Genomic DNA, 26,489 nt, shown 5'->3' with positions numbered 1-26,489 from the left:
GGTCTCTGCTGTATTTTCACTACAAACATGCTCCTGTGGGAGCCCCAGGGGATCCCATCTGGGTGCTTTGTGGCATCCCCAATATTTTTTTTTTCCTTGTAGGCTAAACCATGGGAGGTGACAGAACAGCTCAGCTCTTGCCCAGAGTTGGAAAGCCTTCCCAAGGCCACTGGGATAATACATTATTTGGTGGAAAGTGCAAATGCTGAGCACAGATGTGCCAATTCCACACAGTCCTGTTCCCAAATCCCCATTGCATGCAGAGCTGACTGTCTTTCCCTTGGCTTCTCCTGCTGCTGCCTGTGAAACTGACTGCACGGAAACTGTCAGATTTGGAAGGCACCTTCCTGCTCCTGGCCATCAGAAACCATTTTGTTCAGATTGAGTACTTCTGATACTTAATGAATGAATAGTTTATTTGCATTTAGCCAAAGGCCATTACAAACATGTCAACAATACCCCAGATACTTAATAATAGGAAATACAAGGTTAACAAAATGCTGGATTGATAGTAAATATACATAATACAACTTTGCTAAATCGATGCATACAGAGAAATAACTAAAAATTGCCGTGGTGTCCCAATCAGCCAATGGGACCTAGCAACCATTAAAATAAACTCGAAGAATCAGCTCTCTTAGCAACCATATTGGACCTTATTTTCTTTGCCGCCAGAGCATACAGGGAGGTCCTATAAGAAACAAACCCATCAGTGTGTCTTTTAACAAAAATACTAATTTCTCAGCACTAGGATTTCTGATACTTAGGAGTGAGTGTTTTGTTCATGTTGTATCACTGAGCGGTAGACTTCCCTCTGCGCATCCCTGCTGCCCCTGTGCGCAAGCCCGAGGGATCCCACCCTGATGCTATGTGACATCTTCTTGCAGGCAAGGCCATGGGAGTTGCTCAGCACCACGATGCAGTGAGCGGCACCGCAAAGCAGCATGTGACGAACGATTATGCCAAACAGCTGTCGGGTGGTTGGGAAGCCTGCCAGGTATGTGCCTGAACCAGCTGGGGGAGAGGGGGGCACCAGCATTCACTCAGTTGCACGTGTGAAAGGAAAAAGGAGGGTCGCTGTTCTGGCACCTCCTTTACATTTTGTAAGATCTGAAATAATGAGGTGAATCTTACCCCTGTCCTACCACTCCACTAGTAAATTTTATTGATTTACTTATGTGATTGATAGAGTATTTATATCCTACCTTTCATTTTGGCTCATGTTTGAAGCCTTCCTCCAAAGAAAGGAGCCTGTCTCCGTTATAATTGCCTCTTGGACACATAAAGCTGCCTTCTACTGAATCAGACCCTCGGTCTATCATAGTCAGTATTGTCTACTCAGACCACCAGTGGCTCTCCAGGGTCTCAGGCAGAGGTCTTTCACATCACCTACTTGCCTAGTCCCTTTAACTGGAGATGCCGGGGATTGAACCTGGGACCTTCTGCGTGCCAAGCAGATGCTCTGCCACTGAGCCACAGCCTCTCTTCATCTGGAAGGCTCTTTAGGCTGGTGGAGGGCTACTTAGAGATTGGTTGGATCTCCCCCACCCTCCTCCATATTGCATGCTAGGTAAGGCATAATGTTAAAAAAAAACACCTTGAACTCAAATGCAATGCAAGGTCTAATATGCAGCATTTAGTAAATGGTCAAGAACTTAAATATTGAGAGAGTGATGATTGTAGCTGCTCTCCCTAGATCTTTCTTGCTCTGAAGCTCATTAGTGCTCTGCCCAGTGTTGGAAAAAGATGAAAGGATAGGATTGTAGGACCCATGGGAATAGTAGAACCTGCACACTGGAGACCTAAGATTGGAATTTGCCTCTGGCTGAGGAGATGGTTTGATTCTCCATAGTGCGTGTGGACCTGGGCGGCGCAGGCTAGAAGCTTGTGGTCTTCCTACCTCGAACCCTTCATCGTGGCTGCCTCTAAGATCCCACTATGCCTGCGGGGTGCCTGAAGATTGAAAATTTTCTCTACAGTGGTGGGATATTTATGGTTGGCTCTGACACCAAGAGAAGTTCTGTAGAGCTCCTGCCTTGCTCTGTACAGCGGCCTGATGGTTGTCTTTAGAGGGTTTTTAGATTACATGGAAGAAGTGTGACCTTTCTGAACCTCAGCTGTTCTGGAAAGAATTCTGTAACACATGAACACCTGAAGCTGCCTTATACTGAATCAGACCCTGGGTCCATCAAAATCAGTAACGTCTACTCAGACCGGCAGCAGCTCTCCAGGGTCTACAAACTAAGCCACAGCCCCTCCCCACCTCAGCTGTTCTAGTTCTCATCAGTGTCCGGAATCCCAAGTACGCTGCCTTGAATTACAGGTGGGCTATAAATGCAATAAAATAAAGAATAGGTTAAAGAATAGGTTCCTCTTGCAATGCTTTTGTATCGCTAGATAACTCAGAGGCAGGGAGAGAATGCTGTCATTGGGACCCTTTTCTCTTTGCAGGTTGTGGTCACCAATGCCCTGGCCAGTATTGGCGGCAGCAAGGAGAACTTCATGTTTTGCACGTACCTCAACATCAGCATCTGCCCACTGACTGAAGCGGCCCATACGGTGAGTGGGCTGTGTTACTGCCTGATCCCTCATTCAGTTGAGGCCCCTCCTCTGGATCTGTAAGTCTCCCAGTTGGGCTGTAAGAACCAAGGATTGCGCTTTGGAGTTCTCTAACTAGCTCCAGGAGTCCAGCGGGCCTCTTGTCAGGGCCGGATCTTGGGAAGGTCTGGTGGGGGCACTTGCCCCGGGCACAAGGAGAGGGAGGGCACCAGCGTGGGCATGGGGAGAAGGAGAGCCACTGTGCTGCAGCACAGGCACAGCTGCCCACCCGCTGCCCGGCTGGTGCACATGCCACCTGCCCACCCTTAGCTCATACTGGCTGCTGCTCTCCCTCTCTTTCTTTAGAGGCGGCTGCCATGTGTCTTGCCCAGCGCATTTCTCTCTGCCCCTGGGGCCACCAGTGCCTCACTCCAGTGCGCGCATGGAACCCCCCTTCATCCCCCCCATCCCGAGCACTCCTTCCCCCAGCTCCCTGACTGCCCCCCTTTCATGTCACTTTATTTGAGAATAATTTTAGAGTTTTAATGTCTTTTATTGTTTTATTGTTATGTTGCTTTAATATTGTTACCCTCCCTGAGCCTGGCCTTGGCTGGGGAGGGCGGGCTATAAATGAAACAAACAAACAAATAAATAAATTTATGCCTGCCCTGGACTGCCATGCTGCTTTTTGCCCTTGCAGTTTGAGGTGATTGTCTACAACCCGCTGCCACGCCAAGTGAGTCAGAACATCCGACTGCCGGTGAACGGAAGCCATTACTCAGTGACAGCGCCTGATGGTCAGGCTGTTCTGAACGAGGTAGGAAGCGGCGCAACCCCAGTTCCTTGTAGAGCTGACGATGTTTTACGCAGCACGCAGAATCGAAGCGAGCATGGTTTGCTACAACACTGGGGGCAAACCAGAAATTTTGTGGTGAGAGGGCTGAAGTCTTTGCTGGTGGTTGAGGGTGGAAAGAAGAAGTCCCATGAAGAACAGCAAAAAACCAAACCCAATCCCTAAACAGCAGAAGTTCTTTAACTTTAATGCAAATTAAATGCTTGCCAGTCACCCTTGTGGTTTTGATCTTGTTGGCCAAGACACTGGAAGGGTAGGGCCCGTTTCGTTCCTGAAGGCCAGTTAGGTAAAACGCTGCCTCCTACACATTTATATCTCCATGATTAAGTAATTACTTTTTCAAATGAGAACTCAGAAGTGCCTGGAGTGTCTTAAGGGGTCCAGGCCTCTGAAGGCCTCCTTGTGGTTTTAGACCTGATGGGCAGGAGAAAAATGTTCATGGAATTGTGCTGAGGTACTTGGTATTTGCTTTTGAAAGGAGGACACCCCTTTTGGGCTGTTCGCTAAGCAGGATAATGAGTGGAACCAATCTCCTGCCCGTTGCCAGGTCATCCCTGTATCGAGCTTCACCCGTGGTGTGCGGCATGATCGAGGCGATGCCATGTATGAGCTGGTATTCCAGGCATCTGCTCCACCTCTGGGCTATAGTTCTTACGCCATCTCCAGACTTCCTGGCAGGAACCCAGCGCACTCCAAGCTGCTGAAGAGATTGCATGATCAAGCCCAGCCTGGAAAGCAGAGTCTCTCTTGGGGAATCCAGAATGAGGTATGGGCTGACTAGAATGCCTCCACTCTGGGCTTCCTGGTCAACTTCCTGGACTTTTCCCATGAGGTAGAAGGCCAGTCAACATGCCTGGATTTCTTTCTGTTGCTGTACCTCAAGAGTTCTTGAAAATCTCTGTGTCTGTGGCATGGCGTAGTGGTTAAGATCAGTGGCTTGGAGTGGTGGACACTGCTCTGGAGAACCGGATTAATTTCCCCACTCCTCCACATGTAGCCAGCTGGGCGACCTTGGGCTAGTCACAGCTCTTTAGAGCTCTCTCAGCCTCACCTACCTCACAGGGTGTCTGTTGTGGGGAGGGGAAGGGAAGGTGATTGTAAACCGGTTTGATTCTTCCTAAAGTAGTAGAGAAAGTCGGCATATAAAAACCAGTAGGTGCCCATGACAGGTCTCCCAATTGCAATTGCTTTACTTGCTTGGGGGGATTATATTTGTTTTGCCCAGGATTAAAGTATTATAATTTCAGCAGCAGGGAGGTGAGATTTCCACAAGTGCCGTCTTGAGGAAAGATTCCTGGAACTCCCACAACCACCAAAGGAGTAACGGCGTAGGATGACATGAGTAATTTAAAAATAGTATAGGATTCTGTTTCTGAAAGCAGTGTTCCCTGGTTTAATTTTTTTCTCTTCCCCTAATCCCCTTTTTCCTTGGTCTCCTCCCCTACTGGGCATGCTCCAGTAATATTTCCTTCTCTTTCTTTCTTCTCTTGTCCCCCTTCTCCAGCATCTGCGGGTCCTGTTTGACCCCAAAACTGGCCTTCTGAAGGAGATTCAGAACCTGGACAAGAGCATATCGCTGCCAGTTTCTCAAAACTTCTTTTGGTGAGTCGGGAGACTCAGTTCCTTCTGCCTTGAGAATGAAGACGCGTCTGAAGTCCAGTGGGGGGGTGTCTCTCTGCTCGTGACTCTAAATGGCGCTCGTGTGTACTCCTGGCAGGGGGACGCGAAGGACGGCCGGACTCTCTTCCCTTTTCATTTGGGTTGTTGGAGACTCGGCGTCATGACCATTTCTGCCTATTGACCCACTTCTTGTAGGTACAATTCCAGTACTGGAAATGATGAGAATGAGCAGGCATCTGGGGCCTACATCTTCCGTCCCAACAATTCTGAACCTTTCCCCATTACCAAGGGAGTCCGCTTTTACCAGGTGAAGGTAAGAAAAGCAGGGGTTCCTGCAGCAGTGCTAATCCTGATTTGAGGGCTTGGCTTGAGCAGCAGGGTTACCTAGGAAACCATGTGTCCTGGCGCAACTAAATATGAATTGACTCCCTCCCCCAAAAAATGCCCTCTACAACAAAATGGCTTCTGGATTTCAGACTGTTAATCAACGAGACGGCGCAAAGTGAGCCTTCCTGGAAAGAGAATCCTAAAGGCTCCATGCTGCCACCGAGAATGCTCTCTCCCATGTAACCACCTGCCCACACTTTTGGCAAGAGAATAATAGTACATCTGTCAGAGGCCCAAGAGTGTGGGGCAGGCTCATGGGAGCTGGTGGCCCTTGAGCACTTAGGGCTTTAACTATGAAAACCAGCTCTTTGAATTGGGCCTGGAAACCAAGTGGGATCCAATGCCGTTGTCTCAGAATTGGATTGGCATACCTGGGGGAAGGTGATTTGCATAAAGATCCCAATTTCAGTCCCTGACATCTCCAGTTGAAAGGAACAGATGGTAGGTCACATGATGTCCAAGGCCTTTGAAACGCACTGCCAGTTAGAGTACACATGAACACACATGAAGCTGCCTTATGCTGAATCAGACCTTTGGTCCATCAAAGTCAGTATTGTCTACTCAGACCGGCAGCGGCTCTCCAGGGTCTCAGGCAAATATCTTTCACATCACCTTACTTGCCTAGTCCCTTGAACTGGAGATGCCGGGTATTGAACCTGGGACCTTCTGCATGCCAAGCAGATGCTCTATCACTGAGCCACAGCCCCTCCCCTATCAAGGTCCCCGTGCTGACCTTGGTAGACCAATGGTCAGTCCCAGCATGAGGCAGCTTCAGGTGTCTATGTAAGTAGCAGGGCTAGTGTTTTACTACCTGCAACTAGAGGTTGTAGTGGCAGCAGTGCTACAGGGGGGGAAAGTATAAATACAATCTCTATGAGAAGTTCTGTGGTAGCACAGTTGTGGTCACCAGAATATGGAGGCGAAGATAGGTTTTGTTTCTCACTAGCATTCCTGAGGCGGCTCTTGAAATGAGTGAGGAAGGTGTATTCCTCCTTGGAGTGGAAAAACTGGATAATTATTACAACACTCCTGGTTCCATTCCTGAGAGCCAGCATGGTGTAGTGGTTAAGAGTGGTGGTTTGGAGTGGTGGACTCTGATCTGGAGAACTGGGTTTGATTCCCCACTCCTCCACATGAGCGGCAGACTCTAATCTGATGAACTGGGTTGGTTTCCCCACTCCTACACATGAAGCCAGCTGGGTGACCTTGGGCTCTCAGCCCTACCTACCTCACAGGGTGTCTGTTGTGGGGAGGGGAAGGTGATTGTAAGCCAGTTTGATTCTTCTTTAAGTGGTAGAGAAAGTTGGCATATAAAAACCAACTCTTCTTCTCCTCCTTCTCTTCCTCTTCCTCCTCCTCTTCTAAAGTTTCTCGTGCATTGGGTATGACTGTAGACTGCCCTTGTAGCATTTTGCGAATGGGTCTTGTATCTCTAGGGGCAGTTGCTACAGTCTCCCTTTAATAGGTTCATCTCTTGGTACCGCTTCTGTTGGTGCAGGGGGAACACTCCCTCTTGTTGCCAAGCAAGAATAATATTTGTATATGGTTTTACTCGGCAGACCCAAGTGGTACAGGAGGTGTACCAGAACTTCTCCAGCTGGTGCTCCCAAGTGGTACGGCTCTATGCTGGACAACCGTATCTCGAGCTCGAGTGGACCGTAGGACCCATCCCAATCAGGTGAGCATCGGCAGCTGGAGCGAGGGCCCATGCCAGAGCACGACTCTGACCGCTGTTTCTGCCACAGAGACGGCCTCGGCAAGGAGATCATCAGTCGCTTTGATACAAACCTGCAGACAGACAGGCGTTTCTACACAGACTCCAACGGGCGTGAGATTCTGGAGAGAAGGTACGGGCAACGGGTGCAGTTGAGTGAGACCTTGTGGCTTGGGAGTGGCCTTTTGTAGGTGGACAAGGAGATTTCTGTGCCCAGCCCAGGAGAGTGGGGGGATAGTGCAGGAGTTAAAAGGATGAATGGTGAAATAGGTAGATCACACTCTGCCCCAAGTTTGAGGGGCCTTAAAGTCATTTTCCACTAGCCTTATTCCCTGTCCCGAATCATAGAGTTGGAAGGGGCCATACAGGCCATCTAGTCCAACCCCCTGCTCAAGGCAGGATCAGCCTAGAGCATTCCTGACAAGTGCTTGTCCAGCCTCTGCTTGAAGACTGCCAGTGACTGCTCACCACCTCCCTAGGTAGCTGATTCCACTGTCAAACAACTCTGACTGTAAAAACAAATAATTCTTATTATCCAGCTGGTACCTTTCCACCCGCAATTGAAACCCATTATTGCGAGTCCTGTCCTCTGCTGCCAACAGGAACAGCTCCCTGCCCTCCTCTAAGTGACAGCCCTTCAAATACTTAAAGAGAGCAATCATGTCCCCCCCACTCAACCTCCTCTTCTCCAGACTGAACATTCCCAACTTCCTCAGCTTTTCCTCGTATAATTTTGTCTTGCCAGGTACAAAGTAAGAATTACTAAGAGAATATGTCAGCTCTTTAAGAGTACTCCATGTTTATCTTTACTGCTTTGTGGGGGGTCAATTTCCTCTCCCTCAGTCTTTTTTCACTGCATGTATTCTCGTCACAGTGGATTGCCCAAACTCTAGCTGGCTGTTGTTGCAGCTACGGGTGGCAAATATGAACACCTCCCCCCACCACACACACACACTTTGTCCTAACCCACCTCATGGGATCGTTGTGAGCGACTGGCCTAAGAACAACCAGTGAGACTCAGGGCAAACGGAGGCTATCCCCAGCCTGAGACTCTAACCACTAAAGCAGATCCAGACAGGCAAGAAGCTAAGACGCTCCTCTTCTTCCATTTGCTTCCCCTCGGTAGGCGGGATTACAGGGCCACGTGGAACCTGAGCCAGACTGAGCCAGTGGCTGGCAACTACTACCCTGTGAACAGCCGCATCTACATCAAGGTAATAGTGCCTTCTGATTGCTGATAAGCTTGGCTGCTCTTGGGAGACTCCACCTTCCCACCTGTAAAGCATCTTTCCTTTTATCCCTTAGAAGCTCCTTGATCAATTGATCTTGAGCAGCATATATCTAGTGTTGGAGGGATATAAGGACTGAAACAAATCTTGCCACTGACAATATAGCCTTGGGGTCCCTGTTGCTTAGTAAAAAAGGCATTATGTCAGTCACAGAGGCATTGGATTTGTATATTAAAAGGGGGAAAATATAGTGCGATCAAAGTTCCTCGTAAAAGCGGCATTCCAAAAGAGCATGGGCTAATGTGTCAATAGAGCCAGAAGAGCAAGGGCAGATCCTGTCTGAGTATGGTATATTCAGAATTCTGCCCTTCATTACCATGGAAGGATTAGCATTCAATCTAGCCAAGCAAAAAGCTCTACAGAGACGAGGAGTTGTCAGATAATATGTATAGACAGGCAGACCACGTGGAGGGGGTATTCCGAAGAACTGGGATGAACAGACGCGACGAGCACGAAAAGTAGTGCTGTTATAATCGAGTTCTTTAATGCGCTTTTTAATTTTGGCAAAAGCTTCAGTTTTCCCAAGATCTGATAACATATCCTGCGAGAAGCCCAGCAACGCCAGTTTCTCATCTAAGATTTTTTGCCATGAGGATTTGAAAGGGTCATGCTTCAGAGAAGCTAGGAACCCCTCAGTGCTAAAGCACAGTTTAAGGTGGAGTTTAAAGGCGGCCAACCACACCCTAGCTTCAAGTGACATTTGGCCAAACTCGGAACGAAGAGTAACGCCAGCAACACATCGAGGGGCATTTAGGAGTTTTCGTAAGAACTGAAGCAGTGGACGATCTATAGATTCATTGATGGCTGTAATCCAGATGGCAACACCAAAGAGGATAATTGGGGTAATTTTCAGGTTAAAAACCTGAATAGCCCCTGGAATATATTTGCCACCTTTGGTGTGAAAAAAATTGACAATAGCACCAACCCCAGGTTTAATTTTGTTGGACACTGCTTTTTGATGGGCATTCCAATTTAGGTTATGGGAAAACAGAATGCCAAGGTAAACAAACTCCTTGACTTGGTCAACCTCAAAGCCATCTAATACCCAGCGAAAAAGAGGCATTTTTCTCCTCTTAGTGAAGATCATGATCTTAGATTTATGATGGTTTATTTTAAGACCTTCCCTAGAGCAGTACTCAGAAAAAGTTTGCAAAGATCTTTTCAAACCAATTCTTGTGCGAGACAGGAGAACTGCATCGTCAGCATAGAGTAGAATCGGGGTGGAATGGCTTGCAAGCATTGGGGGGTGGCAAAACTCAGAAATTGGTTGCCATATCATTCAGGTATAGATTAAACAAGAGAGGAGCAAGGAGGCAACCTTGTCTAACTCCCTTGGCCAGTTCAAAAGGCTCGGTTAGTTCTCCTTGGTTGCCACAGCGAACCTGAGCTGTGAGGTCAGTATGAAATTGCTGGATAAGCCATAGTAACCTCCTATCCATAGTAGAATGTGATAGTTTCAACCATAGCCTCTCCCTCGGGATGGTATCAAAAGCTCCCTTAAGATCCATAAAACCCGCATAAAGGGTGCCATTTCGGGGGGAGGAATATTTCTCGGCTAGATGGGAGAGCACTAAACAGTGGTCCATGATAGACCAACCCCTTCTGAAGCCAATCTGTTCCCAGCCAAGGATGTCATTACTCTCACCCCAGTCCAACAGCCTCTTTAATAAGTAGGAGGAATACAATTTGCCTAAGCAAGACAAAAGGCTGATTGGACGATAACAGCTTGGGTCAGAGCGCTGACCTTTTTTAAAGATTGGGACGATAATGGTATGTCTCCAAGATTTTGGAATAGCTCCTGATGCATTAATTTGTGTGAATACAGGAGCAAGAATGTTGGCCCACCATTCGCTGTTGACTTTAAAAAGTTCGTAGGGAATTAGATCAGGACCTGGGGCTTTGCCTGAGCGTAGGCGATCAATGAGCGGTTTAATGTCCTTAGGAGACACATCTGGCCAGGAATTCAGCAAAATAGAAGGTGCTACAGGTATAAGACCCTGGTTTTCCACAGAGTAGGAGAAGAGGCTCTTGAAGTAAGCTACCCAGACTGAAGACGGGATACATGCAGGGACTCTGACATAGCCATTACTTAAAGAATTCACAGTCCGCCAGAAGGTTGAATTATCATTGTTGTTTATAGCTGTAATCAAGCTCCTCCAATTTTTATATAGGACCTCTTTTTTCCTCCAGTTTACCAAGTCCTTGTAGTTCTTTTTAATAGTTAACAATTCCTTCAATACTGAAATAGTGTTGTTCCTTCTGAATTCTCTGTTTCCTGGTTATTGCTCGTTTGAGTAGTCTACACTCGCGGTTAAACCAAAAATTTCTTTTATATAGAGCGTGCAAGCTTGAGGTGATTTCTTTAGTAAATAGAGGTTTAAATAAATCAATTAATCTAAAAAAACATTTAAGACAGTAGCTGCAGACTCTTGCTCAAGGAGGGCAGCTGTAAAGCATCTTTGGGGAAAGGTATGAGACCGTTGCAGCCTTCTCTTCAAGGTAGGTTAGGGCAATGGATGAAATCCGGCTACAGACGCGTTCCGGTAGGGCTGGAGAATTGGCAGCGGTAGCCTGACTTGTAATACTGCAGCCAAAGGAAAAGTATGAGACCGGTGCAGCTTTCCATCCAGGGTGGGTTAGGGCAATGCAGGCTGCAGATGCATTCTGGTAGGGCTGGAGTGTAATTGCAGTGGTAACCCCGTGGTGCAGAGTGGTAAGCTGCAGTGCTGCAGTCCAAGTTCTGCTCACGACCTGAGTTCGATCCCGACGGAAGTTGGTTTCAGGTAGCCGGCTGAAGGTTGACTCAGCCTTCCATCCTTCCGAGGTTGGTAAAATGGGGGTAAAGGGAAGATGACTGGGGAAGGCAACGGCAAACCACCCCGTAAAACAAAGTCTGCCTAGTAAACGTCAGGATGTGATGTCACCCCATGGGTCAGGAATGGCCCGGTGCTTGCACAGGGGACCTTTACCTTTAACCTGACCTGTAATTCTGCAGCGCCTACCAAGTACGAGTCATCTTTGTATACACGCATGCAACTTGAGGCTTGTGCTTTTTTCTCTTTGTCCTCTCCAGGACCAGAAGGTCCAGCTAACAGTACTGACGGACCGTTCGCAGGGAGGCAGCAGCACAGCCGACGGCTCTCTTGAACTCATGGTGAGCGCAGCGATCCTTCTGGGCGGAAGGAAGGGCACACTGGGGGAGGTGGAGCCAGTCACAAAATAGCCACCGTGGGAGGCAGAACCACACACACAAAGAAAGCCCATGTGCAGGGAACAAGAGGAGTAATTTGGAAAAATACACTGGGGAAAAGGAGTGTGAGAATAAATTAGTACTTGTGTGACGGTTGCTGCTGCTGAAGAAGAAAAATTTGGTTTTTATATGCCGACTTTCTCTACCACTCAAGGAAGAATCAAACCGGCTTACAATCACCTTCCCTTCCCCTCCCCACAACAGACATCTGTGAGGTGGGTGGGGCTGAGAGAGCACTAAGAGAGCTGTGACTAGCCCAAGGTCACCCAGCTGGCTTCATGTGTAGGAGTGGGGAATCAAGTCCAGTTCTCCAGATCAGAGTCCACCGCTCCAAGCCACTGCTCTGAAACACTACGCCACGTTGGCAGTGCTGTTTGTAATCTGTACAGCCATTCAGAAACCCTGCTGGGCAGAAGCCCAACCTACTTTCTAAAAACATATGGTGGTGTACCAGGAAAGGCATCCGTGGGTGCCATGATGCCCACAGACGCCACACTGGGGACCCCTGCTCTATTGCATTTCCAAGAGCTGCATTCCTGTGCTAAAATATGTTTAGGAGGAAGAAGGAAAGCCCCCGTGAAGCAGGTGAAGGTGGCTGCGTAGTGGTGAGCCGCCACTGCTGCAAATGCCCCTACGCCAGTCAAGAGGAAGAGCAAAATTCTTGAGGGTTGGCACAGGAAGACTCAGCATTTCTCTGTCCCAGGAATCGGCTTGTACTCTTGACACCCAGAGCAGGGGTGTCAAACATAAGGCTCATGGGCCAGATCCAACCCCTTGAGAGCTCTTATCCGGCCCGCGAGCCAGCCGAGGCAGCCCCCCCCTCCCGCTCTGGATCTGGGCTGGCGAGGCCTGGCCCGACCAAGTGACATTAATGTCATATCCGGACCTTGTAACGATTGAGTTCGACATCCCTGCCCTAGAGGCTTATCCATCTCACAGCACCAGGCACTGTAAGAACTGTCCTGACGATAATGGAGGGGCCGTGGCTCAGTGGTAGAGCATCTGCTTGGCGTGCAGAAATTCCCAGGCTCAATCCCCGGCATCTCCAGTTAAAGGGACTAGGCAGGTAGGTAATGTGAAAGACTCCTGCCTGAGACCCTGGAGATCCACTGCCGGTTTGAGTAGACAGTGCTGCCTTTGATGGAACCAAGGTAGCTTCATGTGTTCATCATTTCTTTCCCTTCTCTGCTTTCCTCCAGGTACATCGGCGGCTACTGTACGATGACAACCGGGGTGTAGGGGAGCCTCTGCTGGAACCTGGCATTTACCATGATGGGCTCGTGGTCCGGGGCCGCCACCTCATCCTCTTGGACACGGCCGAGTCCTCCGCTGAGCAACACCGGCTGCTGGCCCAGCAGGAGTTCATGGCCCCTCAGCTAGTGCTAGCGCCTGGTGGGGGACCTCCGTACCAGCTCGGCCAGCGCAGCCTCAAGCAGGTGAGGGGAGAGTAAGGAAGGCAGCAGAGTTCTCTAGTAAAAGAAAGCTTCTGGACCCCGTTCAGTGTGGCGTGTTTGGCCAATAATGTCTTATATTGGGGAGGGGGGTGGGATATACAGCTTGGCGCTGAGGCCTATGCAGAAGGTCCTATGTTGAGCTCAGTTAAAAGATTGCGGGTACCCTGGGTTTGGTAAAGTCCTTTCTCTATGTGATACCTTGGTGGCGAGCCACAGTCCAGTCAGCATAGACCAGACCAGACTAGATGGGCCAGAGGTCTGAATCTGTATAAGGCAGCTTCGTGTGTTCAGATTTGTCCTGGGCCCAGCCTACCTTGGGCAGTGCATCCCTCTCTGTGATGAGTATATCCCAACTGAGTTGTTGCGCTTCGGCTGTAACTGAGAGCCTTTTAGAAAGTGCCACAAAGGTCCTCCTGAAAGGAAATGGTTCTTTTTGAGGAATTGTAATTTTTAAAAGGAGGTTGTATTTTCCATGCATTCCTATTCTGATTATTTTTGTGGAATTGATTGATTTTTTAAAAATGTTATAAGCCATTGTGAGCTGTTTGTCAGAGCATTGTTTATAGGTGAACTGAGGATAGTGAACCAGCCTTTCTTGTTCATCTTTGTCATGACACCTTGATTCTCCTTCTCTGTGTGCCTGTTTCCAGTTCTCTGCTCTGCGCCAGGCCCTCCCTGCAAATATCCATTTGCTCACACTGGCTCAGTGGGGGCCGGACTCCGTCCTGATCCGCCTGGAGCACCAGTTTGAGCGAGGGGAGAGCATCAATGGCTCCCTGCCAGTCACCATTAACTTGATGGTAGGCCCCTCACTTTTTCCAGTATTTGCCAAAGAGGGACGGTGGTGAGTGATAACTATTTTATTGAGTTTATAGATCAGAACAAGGTCAAGGAATCAACACTGAGAAGTTCTTTTTTGAGAGCCAGCGTGGAGCGGTGGTTTGGAGTGGTGGCCTCTGTTCTGGGGAACCAGGTTTGATTCCCCACCTCTCCACATGAGTGGCCGAGGCTAATCTGGTGAACTGGATTTGATTCCCCATTCCTACATACGAAGCCAGCTGGGTGACCTTAGGTTAGTCACACTCTCTCAGCCCCACCTACTGTACCTCACAGGGTGTCTGTTGTGGGGAAGGGAAGGTGATTGTAAGCCAATTTGATTCTTCCTTAAGTGGTAGAGAAAGTCAGCATATAAAAACCAACTCTTCTTCTCTATAGAAAATATTAATAGATCATAATACTTGGCTATTTCATGTAGTGCTTTTTGCCGAGCGCTCTGTTCTGAATCCACACAATAGCCCTATGAGATAGGTTGGTGTTTTGCAGACTAGGGTCTTCTGTATTGTGCAGCTATATAGATGATGGACAGGGGCTGAGAGAGGGTGACTTGCCTAAGGCTTTTTTCAGTATACTGTTGCTGTGATAAGGCTTGAACTAGAGAGTTCCTGGCTTACGTCACTGTGTCTTTGCTGCTACACTTGCTCAGTGAAAGCTGCTCTCCTAAGAGTAATAATCAAAATATGAGGAGATAATATTAGCTCTTGATGGGGCTAGTTAATGCCGCAGTTGAACAAATGCATCCAACCGGGAGGGGGCTATATCTTGAAAAAAACATGAAAGAGTTAGGAAACCTAAAAAGGCAGACCAAGGTTACACATAGCCATGTTGGTCCAAAGCAAAATCCAAGGTCAAAAGCCATTCAGTGCCTTTTGTTAGCACCAGCCAAGCCAACATCAGAGTGAGCAAGTGTCTGAAGTCCCCGGAATTCTAATAAGTCTGGATGTTGTGGTTTAAGTTCTGGAGAACCGTTTTGATTGGTTCTAATAAAATATTGGAGCCCCGTGGCACAGAGTGGTAAGCTGCAGTACTGCAGTCCAAGCTCTGCTCTTGACCTGAGTTCGATACCGACGGAAGTCGGTTTCAGGTAGCTGGCTCAAGGTTGACTCAGCCTTCCATCCTTCCAAGGTTGGTAAAATGAGTACCCAGCTTACTGGGAGTAAAGTTTAGACGACTGGGGAAGGCAGTGGCAAACCACCCCGTAAAAACAAAGTCTGCCTAGTAAATGTCGGGATGTGACGTCACCCCATGGGTCGGTGACCAGGTGCTTGCACAGGGGACCTTTACCTTTAATAAAGTATTACATGTCTTTTATTTTTTTTAAAAAATGATGTGGTTAAAGAAATTTTAGCAGAGAGAAAGCTTTGGTTAACAGAATTCCATATGGGGGGAAGCTTGTGTGGTTTCTGTGTTGCTGCTGCTAACACCCTGCACTAGCAACGGGGCTTCCACACGGCAGATTTCACTGCATTTTCCTTGCCCCATTCCTTCATGGCAACCATTCCCGGCCACCAGGGGCTTTTTAAAAAATGTCAGCAGTTGATAGGTTCTAGCAATGCGATAATACATCTCCGGTAACATGGAAACTCTATGTGAATTGCTGATTAAAAACCACACCCAAAACGCCCTCTTGTGGTGGCAGGGGACTGGGGCAGGGAAGATGGCACCAAAGGGGGAGATCCAGATTTAGCCATCGAGCTGGGTGTCACCCCAGCATCACTGCGACCTTTCCAAAAGCATGACGACAAAGCAGATAGGAGAGATTGCAGGAAAGACAGGGAAACCTGGGAGGTACACAGAAGCAGCACAATGCGGTGGGGGGGAAAGTCACTTTCCAGTAGCATCCAAGCCTGAGCAAATAACACTATTTCCCCCTCCCGCATGCCAGAACTTGTTCTCCTCCTTCAACATCATCACCATACAGGAGATGAATTTGGCTGCTAACCAGAAGCAAGAGGACATGAGAAGGCTAATCTGGCAGTCAGACGCAGGTACGTCTCCATCCATCCAGGACTAGGGCTTGCACCCTAGAGCCATCCGATCTGTCCATGACAGCAGTCTCCACTGGTATAAGAGGAAGATGACCAATGGGCAGGAATTATCCTACAGTTCATCTCTGAACTCCAGCTGGTTCTACCCCCCCACAGATGACTAGTCTAGCTGAAATCTTTGGCCATAGTCTTACTACAATGTCACATGATATTTTCCTAAAGAACCGTGGGTACAGTGGCTGTAAGGGTGCTGAGGATTCTGAGGAAGTCAGCCTTCTCCATGATCTACTTTTTCTGAGAACTTAGTTAAATGTTTGCCCAGACCTGGATAGCACCTGGGCTAGCCTGATCTCATTAGATCTCAGCAGCTAAGCAGGGTCGGCACTGGTTAATATTTGGATGGGCAACCTCCAAGGAACACCAGGGGCATGACACAGAGGCAAACCTTCTCTGAATGTCTCTTGCCTTGGGGTCGCCATAAGTCAGCTGTGTCTTGACGGCACCAAAAAAGAAGTTAAATATCTAGCCAACCACATCTGTAATTTATCATTAGCCTATCAGCTACTGGAAAAGCCATGTTTTCAGAAAATCAACAGATAAGAGCAGGTGCTCCAGGAGGGCAGTCTTAGATGTCATTCCTAGATGCCCTCCTAGATGCCACATCTATAATAGAGGAGAGCACTGGTCGGAGCTTCTCTGGCATATTTAAAGGGCACAGAGAGGTGCATCCTCAAGGAGGTGGGTGCTCAGGCCTTGTCATTCAAGGCTTCAAAGGGCACCACCAGCCCTTTGAATTGTGAGGGCAGAAAGGCGGGACATAAATTTTGTTAAAAAAACCTGAGATGACTAAAGCATGTAAGACTTGCAAAAGGCTACCGTCGACACCTGAGAATCAAGCAGCAGTGCAGGATCAGGATGTACTCACAGACTGCCCCACTTCATTTAGTGGAGAAGCGGTAATCCCTTTTGGAAGACATGAGCCACTGCCTCTTGGGTTAGGCTCGTTCAGATTATCCGGCTGGCCTAGGACAGGGCTTTCTGTGCCCTGGCCCCCCGCCTGGTGGAATAGTCCCCCCAGTGAGATCAGGGCCCTGCGGGATCTCAAAAAATTCCGCAGGGTCAGCTACTGTAAATGCTGTCCTCCCTAGCCCTCCCCATTCCCACTGCTAATTTCACCCCTTTTTTTTCTACCACCTTTGGGCTTGTCCATCTGCTTACCCGGCTGCAGCCGGATGTTCGTTTTTTGGCACCATTGGACATTTTTGTCCTTATTAATTAGATTGTGTTGGGCTGTTTTAACTGTTGTTTTAATGCTTTTATCCTGTTTTTATTATTTGTGGTAGTTTTGTGAGCCGGGAAGTGGTAGTTTTGTGAGCCTTCTGGCTGGGAAGTGCGGGGTAAAAATGTAATCAAATAAATAATCTTCAGTTTTGTTAACGTTCGGCCCATACTCGCAGTCAAGTTTTCAAGAAGCGGTGTATCATCGCTGCTCAATAACACTAGACTCCAAAGTCATCAACCGTCTCTTCCATCAACTACATGTGGATGCTTAAAAAAAAGGGCAAAACGAAACAGTGTAATAACACATTGGATAGATTTTAAAGCTGTCCTCCACTGCTACTTTCTGACACCACTCCCATCAAGAAAAAGATCCCTTCCAAGGCTGTGCCAGCAGCCCCCTAAACGCCATGAGCAACTGAGAGCATTTTTTTTATATAAATTTTTTATTCTTCATTTAAAATATCAACATAGAAATCATCATCTATTACTTAAAATTTATACAAATAATATCAAACTATTAATCATAGTGATTAAACTTAAAATGACTTCCCCTTCACTCCCTTCTATCTAAAAATAAATTGTACATACTTTTGCTAACAGAGTTAATCCTTATATTATTTAATTAATATATAGGTATCTTATCTTGGTAAAAATGTATAAATTGAATACCTTCATATAACCATAGTACAAAATATATATGAGATTAAATCAAAGAATATCCTTTAAATGAACCCATTACGAATTGATTTTCACAGTAAATTCTCCACGCCTCCCATTCCCCCCAAAATTGTACGTTATCAGTCTGATTTATCAAAGCTGTAAGTTTCGCCATCTCTGTCAATTCTAGCATCTTATTAATCCAGTCTTTTTTCGTCGGTATCTCATCAATCTTCCATTTAGCTGCATATATCACTCAAGCAGCTGTGGTGGTATATATCAAAAAAGTTCGATGAGTGAAAATAGTGTCTGGTATCATACTTAATAGCATCATTTCAGGAGTTTTAGAAATATTTTGTTGTAAAATCGTCCTTATTTCATTGTGTATCATCTCCCAAAATTTCTTAGCTTTTTCACAAGTCCACCAAATATGATGAAAAGATCCTACTTCTTTGTTACATTTCCAACAGTTAGGTGACATTGAGGGAGATGATTTTGCTAATTTCTTTGGTGTTAAATACCATTTATACATCATTTTGTATACATTTTCTCTTAGTAATTGCGAAGATATACATTTCAAATATTTTGTCCATAGCCTTTCCCATTTTTGTAACATTATATCATGTCCCAACATTTGCGCCCAACTAATCATGGTAGGTTTTATTCGTTCTTGTTCACAATAAAGTTATAGCAGTAATTTATACATCTTGGATATAAGATGATCGTTTGTGTCCAGTAAAAGTTTTTGTAAAGTTTAGTCTTAGAAAATCCTGTTTTCAAATCTTGTAAGAAAACCGAGTTTATTTGATGATACTGGAACCAAGATAAAAGATCCTTAACTTCTTCATATTCCTTAAGTGAACATTTTGTACCTTCCCATTTCAAAAGATCCTGGTAAGTTACGAATTGAGCAACTCTTAGTAGGTGTAAAGTTAACATTTCTTGTGATGAAATCCATAGCGGGGTTTTTACTTCTAATAAATGTTTATATCTGGTCCATATCCTATAAAGGGATGATTTAACCAAGTGTTGCTGAAATGATGCGTGAGTTTTAATTTTATTATACCACAAGTAACCATGCCATCCACTTCTATTTTCATAGCCCTCCAAATCCAGTAAACGAGTATTTTTTAAATCCATCCAATCCTTCAACCATACAAGAGCAGCCGCTTCAGCGTGTAGTTTAAAGTTAGGAAGTGCTAATCCACCTCTTTCTTTTGCATCTGTCAGATATTTGTATGCAATCCTTGGTTTCTTGCCTTGCCAAATAAAATTCATTAAGTCTTTTTTCCAGGTATTGAAATACTTTACTTGAGATATAATAGGAAGATTCTGAAACAAGAATAGTAATCTTGGTAATACATTCATTTGTATTGTAGAAATGCGACCTAACAGGGATAAATTCTTGTTCGTCCAAATCAACATATCTTTCTTTATTTCTTCCCACAGTTTAATATAATTATTAGTAAGCATATCCGCATTTTTTATAGAAATCCAAATTCCCAAATATTCCACTTTAGTCGCTTTCTGCCAATTTGTCATTGCAATAAAATTCTGCTGTTCTGAACCAGAAACATTCTTAAAAATCATTTGTGTTTTCTCTTTATTTTAAATCCCAAAACTTTACCGTAAGAGTCCAATATCTCTTTCAAGTTAATCGCAGATTGATTGGGATCATCTAGAATCAATAACAGGTCATCAGCAAATGCCCTCAGTTTATACTCCTGTTCATTTATTTTTAATCCTTTTAAGTCTTTTGCTTCACGAATCCTACAGCATAGGGACTCCAACACCGAAATAAAAAGTAAAGAAGAAAGTGGGCATCCTTGTCTCGTCCCTTTCTGTATGTTACATTCTCCTGACATTGATTCATTAACCAATATTTTCGCTTGCTGTTTAGTATATATAGCCTCTATACCTCGTCTGAATTTTTCTCCAAAGTTCATCACTTCCAAAGTTTTTTTCATATAATCCCAAGAAACCATATCAAAAGCCTTTTCTGCATCTAGGAAGACGAAAGCTGCTTTATGTTGAATGTTCTGTTCATAGTACTCCAAAGCATCTAAAAGCACTCTAACATTGTCCTTTATTTGTCTTCCTGGAACAAAGCCTGCTTGGTCCTCATGTATCAAGTCTTTAATCAGTTTCTTGATTCTAGATGACAGCAACTGAGAGGATTTGTTGGTCTGCGTTAAATATCTCTGCGAGTAAAGCTAAGGTCCTTGCCCAGTTCTCAATGAAGATTTATGACTGGAGCATCTAAGCGAGTTTGGTTTGACACCTAGAAAACCGGTATGCTCCCAAAAAAAATTTAAAAAATAAAAGGGAGCCTGGAACTGTGACGCAGCAGACGGGTCTGGCGCTTCAGTCTAGCAGACACTTCCCTGGTTTGCGAAGAGGTATTAATCCTACCACTCACAAAAGAATTTAGCACAAACTGAGATCCGTAGTGTGTCAGCTGCTTAGTTTTAACTGTGTTGTAAGCCATCCTGTACTTACAACACAAGGATGGCTTACGACACAGCATCAAAGGGAGAAGTGATCCTAAATGAAGTAAAACGTAACTGCCCGGAGCAAGAAAAGGGCTGATGGAAAGGATAAGGAAATTTAATAACTATAGAAACTCTGCTCCAAGTTTTATACTGAAATAGCATTTTATCTGTTTTTTATTTGTCTAGTTACGGTTTTTAAATGTAAGGTTTGAGATTTTGGATTTGTAGCATAGCCATGCAATATTATATTTACTGGTCTATGACTGCAATAAATTATTATTATTATAAATAACGTAACCTTCGCCTGTTATAGCTTATCAGTTAGCGGCCTTCAAACTGCCAACCAGCCTCGCCTATATCTGCTGACACTACTAGTTAAAACAAAGTTAAGTAAACCCTTAATGTGGCTTGCGGGAGCAGATACAAGTGATTTTTATCTTCATAATGTCGGGTCATTTTCAATTTGCTAATCTCTAGAGGGCTATTCGTTCTCTCTAGCCATCTACATTGACAGCCCTGGCACTATTTAGAGAGCTCTGCTTGCGCAGATACAATAGGAGGGCCTGCGGCTCAGTGGCAGAGCCTCTGGTTTGCATGCAGAAGGTCCCAGGTTCAATTCCCGGCACCTCCAGTTCAAAGGACCAAGTCGTAGGTGACATGAAAGACCTCGGCCTGTGACCCTGGAGAGCCGCTGCCAGTCTGAGTAGACAGTACTGACCTTGATAAACCAATGGTCTGGTTCAGTATAAGGCAGCTTCATGCGACCAAGAAGCATCACTTTGCAGTCACGGTCACCAGGCACAGACTATAAAACCGGTTGTGCTCTGTCGAGTGGGAGCACAACCAAGTATTGTAGCGCTCCTCAGGTGTCTGACAATAACGTTGTGGGTCTTTACGCAAGATAAGAGAATTACAGGGTGGTGATGGGGCTTGCTCGTCCCTAGACGTCAATTGCCAACATTCACAGAATTAAAAGAAAAAAGTATCAAGAGTATTTTCCCCAAGACTTTGCTTGCTGCAGCTTTCCAAAAGAGCCATAACGGAGGGCAGGCGACTGGCTTCAGCTAGCTGGAGTATCCTTAAAGGCACCACCCCTCTCTTGGGAGGGCTAATGATATTACATGAGCAGTTTCATATACCCAGTCTTCCTTCATGGGAATATAGGACTACCTTATGTAGAAGCAAACCACTGATTCACCTAAATCAGCCAGCGTGGTGTAGTGGTTAAGAGCGGTGATTTGGAGCGGTGGACTCTAATCTGGAGAACTGGGTTCGAGGGGAAGGGAAGGTGATTGTAAGCCGGTTTGATTCTTCCTTAAGTGATAGAGAAAGCCGGCATATCCAAACCAACTCTTCTTGTTCTTCTAAATCGGTTCTCCAAGAGCTCCAGTGTGCACGTCTGTGTGTATGGGGGGGGATCCTTCCTACCCTGTTACCTGTCAAAACTTATACTCTTACCATTAATTGATGGAGGCCAATTCTAAGGGAGGAGAGCTATGAATCCATAAGGTACGTTGAGGGCAATTGCAACTAACCCACCAAGGTTGTTTAAGTCTTTGTTCCCTCCCAATCTGAGACTTATTACGAGGATCTGTCTTCCAGTATGACTAACCTCACTCTCCTTTTGCCTACAGGTGTAGCGAGTCACCGGTCAGGCCGCTGGCTGGATCCAACACGGATCATGCTGCAGCCCATGGAGATTCGGACCTTCCTGGCTCAAATACAGCAAGTGTTCGACTTGTGAAAATGAATACTCTCCCTCTGATTCCGTCCAGTTGGGAGTCAACCATAACCTCAAGCAGCGGAAGGACATGGGAAGTCTCCGGGAAGGGGTCCTGTCACGCTGGAGCAAATGTCTCCAGTTCTCTAGGCCAAATATTGTCATCTCTTGCAGAGAGAGGATTCTTTTGGGCTGCTTAAAGCCCTTCTTGGAGTTTGTGTTAGGATTCCCCCCCCCTTCTCCCTGTTGGTGAATGGAAAAAGGATCACAGAAGGTTCTGTTTTACTTCTCCCCTAAAAGGCTGCGACGTGAATGAATGTATTCTTGGGCTACTGAAAGTGCAATCATTACCTTTTCAAATAAACCACTTCGTACAAACCACTTCGAGCCTGACAAGTCCAGAGGAGAGCCTCATGCTCTTTGCGAGGCCAGGACTAGACTGCAAAACAGCCTTTGCCCTGTACCTGTAAGTCCACCGCTTCTTCCCCTTTCTGTGATTTGCATCCTTATTGCGGGTGGGTGGTGGTGGGGGAGATAAAGGGGTCTCCCAGGGCCCCAGAGACCCCCGCCAAACACCAAGCACCACATGCCCCCTGCAGGATCTTCTCTCTTCTGCTACTATGTACATGATACATTCCTATATTCCAACACATGGAACATGGGTTTTTTAACCCCTGACTGGCCTCAGAATGCCACTGCGGGGGCGGGGGAGGTTCCTGCTTCCCTCCCTTGCTGTTTTTCTGCACTGAAAGTGTAAGAAACCTCTTTTGTGCGTGTGTGGCCAAAGTGCCCCCCCCCCAATGCAACATTTACCTCTGAAGCTGCTGGTGTGCAAGCAACCAAATGTGTGGAGGGCTGCAAAGTGCTGATTGTCAGCAATGCTGATTCTATGACCTTAAGCAGATGATGAGAGGGAGGGCATCTTGGACATCTTCTGGGCATGGAGTGGGGGTCACTGGGGGTGTGTGTGGGGGAGGTAGTTGTGAATTTCCTGCATTGTGCAGGGGGTTGGACTAGATGACCCTGGTGGTCCCTTACAACTATGATTCTATGAATGCATGTTGCAGCTACATTATCTCTCATAACTATGGGAATATTATTTACACAGGTCAAATAGGGATTTGTGCTTTTGGCGTGAACAGCTAGCATGTAGACCCAGTTAATCATCGTCCTGAGAGCCAGCATGGTGTAGTGGTTAAGAGTGGTGGTTTGGAGCGGTAGACTCCAATCTGGAGAACTGGAGTCGCTTCCCGCTCCTCCACGAGTGGTGGAGGCTAATCTGGTGAACTGGATTTGTTTCCCCACTCCTACACACGAAGCCAGCTGGGTGACCTTAGGCTAGTCACAACTCTCTCAGCCCCACCTACCTCACAGGGCGTCTGTTGTGGGGAAGGGAGGTGATTGTAAGCCAGTCTGATTCTTCCTTAAGTGGTAGAGAAAGTTGGCATATAAAAACCAACTCTTCTTCTTCTGACCTGCACTATATGTTCACCCAAGGAATGATGATGAGTTGAATATGCAGACACCGTTTACAGGCTGTATTTTTTTTTAATACCAAGACCACAAATTGTTCTCGCTCCTGAAGAAGTCTATCCCACACACCAAGGAAGAGGGGACCAAGGGAGGCCTAAGCCAATCAGCATTCAGTTTGTAAAGACACATTGCCGCCAGCTTCAGGCAAGAGCTTATGCCGTCGGAAAAAGAAAACGAGGGTCAGAGGACAGAATATTGGGATACTTTTCAAGAACCCCATGGAAGATCTTGGGGGGAATAGTGGCCGTGTACCTTTATTAGACTGGCAAACCTGACTTTCTGCTCCTTTGGTAGAGAAAAGACAAGGCCAATAGTTTACTGGTAAAGTGATGCATTAGGATACCCTTAAAATATTTACTGTAGGGAAGCTGAGAGTCGGGGGTGGGGGGCTCTCCTCTATCCCCTGCAGCAGTTGAAAATCATGGCTATCAATCAGTCACAGAGGCTGGATGATTAAACCCAAAGGAGCAACCTGTAGGAATGAACTTTTGGATAACGAACCACAAATCAAGCACTGAAGAGAAACACCACCATTCGTTTAATGGCAGGCAGATCACACTCGATAGGCAGGTGTTTCAAAATTGAAAAAGGATCAGTTGTTAATGCAAATTTATTTTTTTAAAAACCTGACCGGAGGCAGACGTTCAGGGCTGTTTCGTCACACTGCTTTGCTCACGCTCACTTTCTGTCTCGTGGGAGTAACGGCAGTGGTCCCCTAGTGAACAGTTGCCCTGGGAGAGAAATGGCATCCATTGTCACATCGTAACAACCGAGGGATCCGAGTCCTTGCTTTGAAGCAACCTAACTGTTGGCTCTGGGACAGAATGTAAATTGGCCTGAGCGGTCTGTGGTCGATCTGAATACTAAACACAGCCTCCTATTATGAGACAACAGAAACATCAGAAGTCTTCAAGGGACCGGGGCACATCGTACCCGCAGTCTGTGACAATTTTAGAAGAAGGGAAACATCTGAAGAAGAATAGCGGCAGGCAGGCAGGGAAATTGGCTGGAACTCCTTTGACCTGTATAATGTTCCAGATGCCAGGATCCACAGAAGGAAACGATGGTAGGAGAAGTGTAAAACACTCCAGTTCCCTCTGCTGTGCTTTCTAAAGGAAAGGCCCCAAGGTTACTTTAATACAGGAGGCTGCAGGGTACCTCTCCAAGGCATCCAGTGAGCAGATCACTGAGGTAGGCATGCCATAAATCTCTGCTAGACTGACACGTTACCTCAAGAATATTGAAAATGTAGGGGTTTTAGGAGCACCTGAAGAGCTACCTATTTCGGGTGCTTAGACATAGTACATGAGGAAAAGGCCCAATTCTGACAGATGCCAAATGACCCTTCTCTGTCAGACTTCACAGAATCTTTAATAGTTGGAAGGGGCCATACAGGCCATCTAGTCCAACCCCCTGCTTAATGCAGGATCATTGACTCGAAGCTGTCACACTCCCTGGCAAAACAGGCTACCTTTCCAGGTAAGCCTAAGAGTTGTCCTGTTTCTACCTTCCCATCTCCCCAGGCCAGAGCAGCGCCGACTACTCACCTCCCTGAACCGTTTGCAGGGAAAGCTCTTCAGGTGGCTCCCGTCACTCTCTTCTGCACAGCCCTTCCTCTTGTTTTGGTGTAGCCTCCTCTTTTCCTGCAGAGAGAAAGAGATCCCGCCCCTGCCAGGCAGATCTGTCAGGCCAGAGCCAGGAAGGCTGCTGCTCAGTTCTGGCGGCTGTTCTCAAAATCTCATCATACAAAACCTCAAGGACAGATGTGGAAGATGCCAATCGGCTCTCAAATGGGGAAGGAAAGGCCCGCTCACCTTCCCCTCAAGGCTGGAGAGCACAAAACACAACTACCCAAGACACACACCAGACAGCAAGCTGGGCCCTAGAACAGAGCTGGTAGCTGGAGACTTCCTGAAGTAGAGGATCACATGAACACATGGCGCTGCCTTCTACTGAATCAGAGCGTGGGTCCATCAAAGTCAGTATTGTCTACTCAGACCGGCAGCGGCTCTCCAGGGTCTCAGGTAGAGGTCTTTCACATCACCTAGGCAGATCATGAGAGGGACGGTATCTTGGCCATCTTCTGGGCATGGAGTAGGGGTCACTGGGGGATGCGGGGGGGGGGAGGTAGTTGTGAATTTCCTTCATTGTGCAGGGGGTTGAACTAGATGACCCTGGTGGCCCCTTCCAACTCTATGATTCTGATTCTACCTACTTGCCTAGTCCCTTTAACGAGATGCCAGGGATTGAGCCTGGGACCTTCTGCATGCCAAGCAGATGCTCTACCACTGAGCCACAGCCCCTCCCAGTTTGGAATTTTATAAATAAACTTTCTGACTCCAGGCAGCAGAAGGCAGAGAAACATCAGCCACATAGATTGCTCAATCAGGCCCTCTGCGAAAGCACTATTTCCATTTAAAAACCAGCCTCGACTCACAGACCCAAAGTACAATTCTGGCCCTGGGCAGGGAGGGACTGGCAGCGGATGGGTTTGCTGATACGATCAAGGATGTAATAGAGAGGGAGCCCTGACATGGATGGCCCAGTCTTCCCCAACCTTGTCAGATCTTGGCAGGCAAAGCAGGTCGGCTCTGGTTAGTTATGGCTGGGAGACCCCCAAGGTCATGACTCAGAGGCAGGCAATGGCAACCCACCTCTGAACATCTCTTGCCTTGAAAATCCTACAGGGTCGCCATAAGTCGGCTGGAACTTGACTGCACTTGCTGCCACGAATGGAGAGGGATGTCACTGAGGAGAGGGAAGAAACGGGGAGTCCTGACTTCCTTCTAGCCTACCGGACTCTCGTTTCTTCTCCTGGAGCAGAGAAGAGATGCCAGGTGTTCTTGTTCCTGGCGCTGTTGGAGGCCCTGCAAGGC

At 46.8% G+C, this 26,489-nt stretch overlaps 1 protein-coding gene across 1 annotated transcript in view; it reads left to right on the top strand.

The window, feature by feature from the left end:
• MAN2B1 (mannosidase alpha class 2B member 1) overlaps positions 1-22,104 on the top strand; it is a 38,991-nt gene extending 16,887 nt beyond the window's left edge. Inside the window, exons 11-24 of the mRNA XM_056848005.1 lie at positions 888-997; positions 2,452-2,559; positions 3,239-3,355; positions 3,939-4,157; positions 4,896-4,993; positions 5,207-5,324; positions 6,958-7,076; positions 7,144-7,245; positions 8,239-8,326; positions 11,475-11,555; positions 12,851-13,087; positions 13,756-13,905; positions 15,828-15,930; positions 21,995-22,104. Coding sequence (XP_056703983.1) covers positions 888-997; positions 2,452-2,559; positions 3,239-3,355; positions 3,939-4,157; positions 4,896-4,993; positions 5,207-5,324; positions 6,958-7,076; positions 7,144-7,245; positions 8,239-8,326; positions 11,475-11,555; positions 12,851-13,087; positions 13,756-13,905; positions 15,828-15,930; positions 21,995-22,104 — 1,760 coding nt within the window. The remainder of the gene's footprint in view (positions 1-887; positions 998-2,451; positions 2,560-3,238; positions 3,356-3,938; positions 4,158-4,895; positions 4,994-5,206; positions 5,325-6,957; positions 7,077-7,143; positions 7,246-8,238; positions 8,327-11,474; positions 11,556-12,850; positions 13,088-13,755; positions 13,906-15,827; positions 15,931-21,994) is intronic.
• Positions 22,105-26,489: the final 4,385 nt, after the last annotated feature.

This window comes from Euleptes europaea, chromosome 1 (genome assembly GCF_029931775.1).
Source record: "Euleptes europaea isolate rEulEur1 chromosome 1, rEulEur1.hap1, whole genome shotgun sequence".
Lineage (NCBI taxonomy): Eukaryota > Metazoa > Chordata > Lepidosauria > Squamata > Sphaerodactylidae > Euleptes > Euleptes europaea.
The sequence above is the reverse complement of the archived record's forward strand: the minus strand, read 5'-3'. Positions and strand labels throughout refer to the sequence as shown.